The sequence below is a fragment of the Condylura cristata genome, unplaced genomic scaffold (assembly GCF_000260355.1).
Source record: "Condylura cristata isolate star-nosed mole 26May11 unplaced genomic scaffold, ConCri1.0 scaffold00011, whole genome shotgun sequence".
NCBI classification, from domain to species: Eukaryota; Metazoa; Chordata; class Mammalia; order Eulipotyphla; family Talpidae; genus Condylura; species Condylura cristata.
Genome location: NW_004567112.1, coordinates 17,116,691 through 17,125,082, shown reverse-complemented (window position 1 = coordinate 17,125,082; position 8,392 = coordinate 17,116,691). Strand labels below are relative to the sequence as shown.

Here is an 8,392-nt window from a genome sequence, read left to right as displayed (position 1 = left end):
TTTTCGTGGTCTTTAAACTGAAATTAGTATCAGATTTATTTCTACATACCCAAAAAAGATAAGGGAGAATGCAAGTGCAACCTATGTAACTAAAAGTAAAACAAATATCTCATTTCAGATTTAGGAGACCAAGGCTCTGCAGGCTAAAAATTTGGAGGTTGAAGCCTCCCTGGTGGCACGATGGGTTAAAGCACAGCATTATGAAGCCTTCTACAGCCAATGTAGATCCCTAGAGACTGTTTGATCCCTAGCCAGGAGCTGACCCACATGGCACAGCAGATTTCTCCTGTCTCACCCCCTGCTCCCCTCAGTGGTGTACTTCGTGGATCTGCCTCTTCTGCTCCCCATTCTGTCTCTGGTGAATCCTCTCATCCCCTGCATCTTTGGCCTGTACCCCAGTTCTTGTATGCATAAATAAATATTTTAAAAGGCCCACCCTGGTGGCGCAGCGGGTTAAAGCACAGCACTAAGAAGCTAAAGCCACTTCCGCATGAGTTCGATTCCCACCTGCCCCGGAGGTGGCCATATGGCGCGGCAGACCTCTCCTGACCCGCCCGCTGCTCCCCTCAGCAGTGTACTTTGTGGATCTGCCTGTTCTGCTCCCCGCTCTGTCTCTGGTGAAGCCTCTTGCCGCCCCTACACCTCTGGCCTGTACCCCAGTTCTGTATACATAAATAAATAAATCTTAAAAAAAAAGTTAAAAAAAGTTAAAAGTTGGAGGTCTACTCTATTCCAAATAAAGTGCTTTCTACCTCCCTACATCCAGGCTTTACACTGAGTTGTACACCAAAATGTTCTCCCACCACCCCCCACTCTAAAATGGAGGTGCTGATTCTATTGTCAGACTCACTTCAATGTTTTTTAAGGGGTAAAGATAGTGTACATATTTGGATCCCACTGATGTAGCACAGCTGTTTTCACATATTTAAGACAAGAATGTAGAAAACAGCAAAGAAAAAAAGGCCTTGAGACTTAGGTTTTATTAAATTATGATGACTTTCTTTGCCTCTAATTGTCTATCATAAATCTTCACAACCAGTGCAATCAGATCTTCTCAGGTAGCAGGAATCTCCCAGTCAGGACACTATATATATAATCTACCTAACCTTGCTAGGCGATCTCTAACTAACCACTAGAAAAATACAGGCTAAGAATGGACTAGAAGCCCTATCTTTCTGGATTTTCACTACCTTCTGACTACTTTGATACCAAAGCCCAGAGACGATTAAGCAGCCTGATACTATTCCATATTTGTTGATGATAACCGCCCATGATTACTGTTTCAGTATACCAGTCCTGCTATTCTTGCAGTGTGCAAAAGAGTAGAAGCTATGATGTGAGAAAAATCCAAACTGTGGTTTGCATTTATTTCTCCCTTCTGGAAAGATTTATAAATCTAGGCCATAAAATATTCCCTAACAGGGCCCTCCCTGGTGGCGCAGCGGGTTAAAGCACTGCACTGAGAAACTAAAGCCGCTTCCGCATGAGTTCGATTCCCGCCTGCCCCGGAGGTGACCACATGGCGTGGCAGACCTCTCCTGACCCGCCCGCTGCTCCCCTCAGCAGTGTACTTCATCGATCTGCCTGTTCTGCTTCCCGCTCTGTCTCTGGTGAATCCTCTCACCCTCCGCATCTCTGGCCTGTACCCCAGTTCTGTATGAATAAATAAATAAATCTTTAAAAAAAAAAAAAAAATATTCCCTAACATTTCTCCACATACCAATGTGTTTTTTCTGAAGTTTACATAGAAAATTTTTTTAAAGAATTATTTTATTTATTTATGTAATAGGAACTGGAGTATATGCAAGAGGTATGAGGGGTGAGAGGATTCACCAGAGACAGAGTGGGGAACAGAATAGGTGGACTGACTGAAATACACCGCTGCGCGGAGCAGCGGGGAGACACCATGTGAGTCAAGTCTCCCTGGCTGGGAATCAAATTCATGCCATAGTGACTGGCGATAGCTTGATGGCACTGAGACTTTAACCCCAGTGCCACCAGGGAAGCCCTACATTGAAGTTTTATGACTATAAGTGTCTTATCAATTCTATAAATAGATTTGGGTGCATTAAATGATGCAAATGGTACTTACACATAAAGGTCCATAGGAAATTCCTTCATCATGTGTGTTACAATAAACTCTACCATCAAGTCTGAAAGGAGAAAAATAGTATCAATCAGAATGAAATTCATTACTTCGAATTAGAATAAACTTTCTATCTATCCTTTGCACTCATGGTGAATGGCATCCACTAACATCTGTATTCACATGTACTTAAAATGATTTTATATAAGATACTTCTTGCAACACTTTTAATCGCCTGCCACTTGTAAAGTAACAAGAAAATTTGTTCACTCTTCTACTTCAGAAGGACACCTTGAACTGCCAATAAATTCAGATACGAGAGATTTCACTGTACAGATATTTCAAACCGTGGCACTAATACAAAATGCCAAAGGGAAATCAAATTCTGAGAACTGAGTGATGAGGCAAGCAGACAAGAAATTATGGATCACACTTGTGTAACCAGAGACTCAGCTCTAAAGTTATGTCAATCTGTTTCATCTCAGTAGCATGCTCAATTTGACAGGTATTGACTGAAATGGTCTGTGGGACTTTGGGTCAATAGAGGCTTATTATATACTCTAAATTACTGTTTCTAAAATCAGGTAGATTTAGGAACCAGAGCTGCATATCCAAGTGAAATGGGTTTAAGAGTTCAGATCATTCCCCTAAGGAGAATGCACAGAATTCTGGGGAGACAAAATTACCCCTATTCATCAGCTATGTTAGCCTCATCTTAGCTTAACTTACTCTAAGAAAGTTTTATATGTCTGAACCTTGAACTTCCACCCTCCTGGCCAGCTGACATTTTAATTTAAACAAAAAAGGAGAGAAGAAATTTATAATCTTGATCAGAAGTAAAATATTCTACAAATTAAATCACATATCAAGCTTAGACTCAGCCTTGAACAACAGCACATTTTTATTGTGCATTCTATTCACTGGGGTTATTTTAACAAACTTGACAGTAAATGTGGCTTCTTAGGTCAGGGAAGAAATACAACAAATAACTCTGTCTGAGAAGAAGCACTTCAACCAGATTCTACCTCTCCTACTAATCATAAATATCTTTCCCTGGCTCAAAAAAAATGCCAATTTTAATGGTACTCACCCAACACTGCACAGACTAAAGGACGGCAGGGAAGATTCTTATCTGCTGCCTTCTTCCTATGTCTCATAGGCTTGATACACAAAAAGAAACAAACTTAGTATACACCTGAACAGATACCCAAAGGTTTGACATTATATTTTTCATGCACCACTGCAGAGAGGTTGGTTTTTCTTTCTGTCTGTCTAGTGGTGGGGTGGAGTGGGGCAGGGAGTTATAACTGCTACTCAGTTCAGTGAAGGCCTGTGATAAAAACACAATGGCACTGGAGCATATTACAATGGAAACATTGCTGTTTTCACTTTGATTTTATTTATACAAGAGGCTTTATTAACAACAAAGGTGGTAAAATGGTACTTTTTGTATAATAAAAGAGTAAGGAAAAGTAACTATGTAATGGCAGTAGCAGTTACAGAAAAAATAAAAGTAAGTTTCAAATACGAAACTGTCATTTTTTTTTTTTAACATACCAGGTTTAGGGTACTCACTGAACCTTCTTATTCTCTTTCCCTTACCCCTCAGATGAATAAATCAAAGCCATATATATAGCCTTAGCTAGTCAAAGCTCACACTACAGGTTTAGCACCATCTCCCTCTTGAAATCTACTCTACTGATACATTATAATATTACTGCCATAGATGTATACGGTTGTGTATCTTCATGACACACACACACAAAAACCCAGCAACAGGCTCCAGACCTCAACAGAGCCCTCACGATGAGTTTTTATCCACATTTGTTATAACAGGGTCCCTTTTATCCTTTCCATCTTGCCTTCATACACATTTTCTCTAAGAACAACAAGAAGCAAAAGTGATACATACCATTCTATGTAAGTTTACTCGAAAATTCATGTTGTCATCATGTAAAAACGCATTGGCATATTGATCCTAACAAAAATCAAAACACAGAAAAAAAGTAAGAAATAAGAGCTATGCAGAAGAAACTTGTTTTCTGATCTAACACACTTCCTGCAAATGTTTGGACTTTTAGACCAACTCTTAGGGATGACTTGGAGAGCTTGTGGGATGAGTCTAATTTCTCAGTGTGTCACTAACTGGCTAAAAATCTCTAAGCAAATCACAAACAACAAAAAAATTAAAGAGCGCAGGAACTTGAGGCAAATGCTGAGAGAAATCTGTTTTCTTAGTCTCTCTTCCTTCCCATCTGGCCCAAGGAGCCTCCTCTGTTTGTGACAGCTTGAAGGTTTTCATGGGGGCTGCAGGATTCATGTTTAGACTCAGCAGGAGAATGTACAATTAAGGCCTGTCCTCCACTGGGAATGGACTTGGGCACAGCGGGAGAAAATTGCTACCCAGGACAGCAAGTAGTAGGTAAGACTCCGTCTACCCGGCTTCGCTGAAGTCTGATAGAAAATCAAAAGCCTCTTACTGTGAATCAGTAATAACATCCCTTGGCACTTTCCCAGCACCTTTTCTGAAGATCTGACATGACTACAGACTCCAATTACTAGGAACTGTTACAATCGTGAAAAACAACTCTTAAAGATTTTCTTAGAAAAAATTTTGAGAAGCAATTACACCAGGTCCACTGCTAATAAGCAGCTCTCCTATAACCAGCTACCCTAACCCGGAGAAAAGTAGGTCATCTTTTCACAGAGAACATAAAAGGAGAAGACAGAAAGATCCCTCCACTACTCTACCTAGACCACCTTTACTATTTCTCTTTAAAAAGATCAGAATAAGGAACACTGAAAGGGGATTGAAGCTAAAATTTTAGCTCTAAATGACTCAAATTCTACCATACCTGTGGATACCACCAAGACCCTGGATGAGTTCAGGCCAATTAATCCAACCAAAAGTGCCTCCTTACAAAGTTAAAGCATATCTTTGGTCTCTTGTTCTCCTCCAAACTGTTACCAGCCCAACTTTATTCACTTTCCAATTCCCCTCTGTCTTTTGTCTTTACATCCCCCCATAGGAAACCTGAACTCCCTTTTTCATTTTGCTGAATGCAAAAGACCTAACAAGAGCTGCTTCAAAGGGGCTGAATTATTCTTCCTAAAGAGGCTTAAGTCCCTTATTTAAAACTCTTAAGAGCTAGAATATTCCAGTTCTCAGTTACAGTAGTTATCATACCACAATTCAAGATTAATTCATTCAATAAATACTAATAATGCTCTAGTCTGTGCCAGACACTGAGAATATGCTGATATAGGGACCTATTATTGGGGCTTACATTCAAGTGGGAGGAAAGGACAATTCAAGGGGAAGTTTTTCTGTCCCAAGCTTTGGGACCCTAGAAGACAGGAGACAGGAACTTTTTTTTTTTAAAGATTTATTTATTTATTCATACAGAACTGGGGTACAGGCCAGAGATGTGGAGGGTGAGAGGATTCACCAGAGACAGAGTGGGAGCAGAAGAGGCAGATCGACGAAGTACACTGCTGAGGGGCGCAGCGGGCGGGTTAGGAGAGGTCTGCCGGGTTAGGAGAGGTCTGCCGCGCCCTGTGGTCACCTCCGGGGCAGGCGGGGATTGAACTCATGCGGAAGTGGCTTAAGCCCCTTAGTGCTGTGCTTTAACCTGCTGCGCCACCAGGGAGGGCCCAAGAGACAGGAACTTTTTATGTGATTAGCTAATAGAAGAGGGTTAATGATACCTACCTCTGCAATACAAGTAAGGATAATCAGACAGAGTTTGCCGCTGTGAAGCCGGTGCTCATCTGTAAAGAAAAAATTAACACTTCACATCCAGAGCAAGTTTCTATGGAGAAAAAAAAAAAACATTTACAATTTCTCTCCACACTAAAGACATGAATGAAATTTAAGGTACTACTAGAATGACTATTGTTTTTCCTGGTTATATGTAACAGACACAGTGGAAGGAACTCTCCCTGGTTCTGGTGATCAGACGGACAGCTGACCACATTTCCGAGAGATATCTAATCATGGTAGTGGACCTGACAGTCATGAGCTATATCAAGGCCTACCCTTTGCTTCTGTATCAGTCCTTTGGTTCTGAAGAATCAGGTTCAACCCCACCCTGACCCCCACCCTTGGCCACGTAATTACCAACTTATACTCATCTACCGCAAAATCTAGAAAGGGTTTATAACTGTTCATAAAAACTAGCAATATATAACAACAGGGGTAGCTCATGCTTCTCCTTGCACTGTGTCTATTACACATAAGCAGGAAACTGAAGTCTTGGTCATTTTCTTCCCATCAAAGTTACTTATTTTACAAATATTTTTTAGTACCTTCTATGCAGCAGGTACACGAGATACAGCACTGAACTAAATAAAGGTGTTTAGTTTTTTCAAACATACATTCTAGTTATTAAAAAGAAGGCAACCGTGCTATCAGGATGCTAAGCCCACAAATGACCAAGAGTTACTAACTACATCAATGCCAATTACCAGAACCATCTAAGTTTATTTACTTTCCAGGATCTTTGTAGGTAAGAGGGTAAAATAGAAGTAAGAAGGTAGTCATGGCCCTCCCTGGTAGCGCAATGGGTTAGGAAGCAGCACTGCCTGAGAGCCGCAGCCAGTCAGCGCCGATTCAATCCCAGGCCCTGGAGGTGGCGTGACAGAACCACGCGGCTCCCCTCACAGTGTACTTCATCCATCTGCCTGTTCTGCTCCCCATTCTTACTCTGGTGAATCCTCTCACCACCCCTGTACCTCTGGCTTGTACCCCAGTTCTGTGTGCATAAATAAATCTTTAAAAAAAGAAAAAAATTGTTAAAAAAAAAAAAGAAGGTAGACATACCAGCATATCCAAAACAGACAAATGGCTTACCACATTTCAAATGAGCTTGGACACAGGACACAGGTTACAGCCCATTCAGAAGAAGCTCTACTAACAGGTTAGTGATACAGGAGTGAGCTAACAGTACTCACCATGACATTAGTCTATTACTTCCTATCAACTAATACCTAACAACTAGAGGATATAATAGAGGTTGTGGTCCAGAAATACATGGCCTATCCTTAGAGATAGACAGTGCAAAAAGTCATAATGATGATCCCTGTCTGACATTCCCTATAATTCAGATCAGGTCCCCTAGGTAGCCAGAGAGAAATGTCCCTATCTATACAAAATTGAATTCATGAAACTTTTCTACCCATCCCTGGCCACTCTCTTTCTAATCTTCTAGCACTATCCTTCCTTTCCCCAGAAGATGACAACCAACTCCCAGAGAAAAACCTGCAACTTTCTCTCCACTTAAAAAAATAGTGGGGGCCTCCCTGGTGGCACAAAGATTTAAATCTCAGTACTATCAAGGTATTGCCAGTCACTGCAGCATGAGTTCGATCCCCAGCCAGAGAACTAATTCACATAGTGCAGTAGGCCTCTCCTGTTTCACCTGCTACTCCCCTCAGCAGTGTAATTTCAGTCGATTTGCCTATTCTACTCCCTACTCTATCTCTGGTGAATCCTCTCACCCCTCTGCACCTCTGGCCTACATCCCAGTTCTGGTATACATAAATAATAAAAAGTGTCCTAAATATAAAAATAAAGCAAGTTTCTTTATAAACATCTTTTTTAAATTTAGAAAAGCACAAGACAATAAAAAGCTCAGGGTCTCCCTGGTGGCCTAGAGGTCAAGTTTCAGCACTATCAATCACTACTATGGCCTGAGTTCAATCCCAGCCAGGGAGCTGACCTACATATGGCACAGCAGACCTCTCCTGTCTCACCCACTGCTCCCCTCAGTAGGGTATTCCAGTAGATCTGCCTGTCCTGCTCCCCACTCTGTCTCTGATGAATCCTCTCACTGCCTCTGCACCTCTTGCCTGTACCCCAGTTCTGTATGCATAAACAAATAAATCTTTAAAAAAAAGAAAAAAAGAAGAAAGCACAACACTATGAAGCTATCACAAGTTCAATCCCCAGGCAAGAGGTGACCCCCATGGCATGGCAGACCTCTCCTGATTTGCCCACTGCTCCCCTCAGCAGTGTATTTCAGTCAAACTGCCTGTTCTGCTCCTTACTCTGTCTCTGGTGAATCCTCTCACATAAACACCCCCATGCCTCTGGCCATACCCCAGTCCTGTATTGCCGCGCCAGCACGACAGCAGAGATGGTCTGAGCGAAGGACCCAACATGTATGTATAAATAAATGTCTTTAATAAAAAAAAAAAAAAAGAGGGCCCTGAGGCCCTCCCTGGTGGCGCAGCAGGTTAAAGCACAGCACTGAGAAGCTAAAGCCACTTCCGCATGAGTTCGATACCCGCCTGCCCCGGAGGTGA

The 8,392-nt window shown here is 41.7% G+C and overlaps 1 protein-coding gene across 1 annotated transcript in view; it reads right to left on the bottom strand.

The window, feature by feature from the left end:
- The window catches only part of LOC101627384 (chromosome unknown open reading frame, human C10orf76), a 167,012-nt gene that overhangs the window by 118,883 nt on the left and 39,737 nt on the right, over nt 1-8,392 (bottom strand). The window contains exons 16-19 of the mRNA XM_004680499.2: nt 5,799-5,857; nt 3,999-4,064; nt 3,177-3,246; nt 2,093-2,153 (exon numbers count right to left, since the gene is read on the bottom strand). Of these exons, the coding sequence (XP_004680556.1) occupies nt 2,093-2,153; nt 3,177-3,246; nt 3,999-4,064; nt 5,799-5,857 (256 nt within the window). The remainder of the gene's footprint in view (nt 1-2,092; nt 2,154-3,176; nt 3,247-3,998; nt 4,065-5,798; nt 5,858-8,392) is intronic.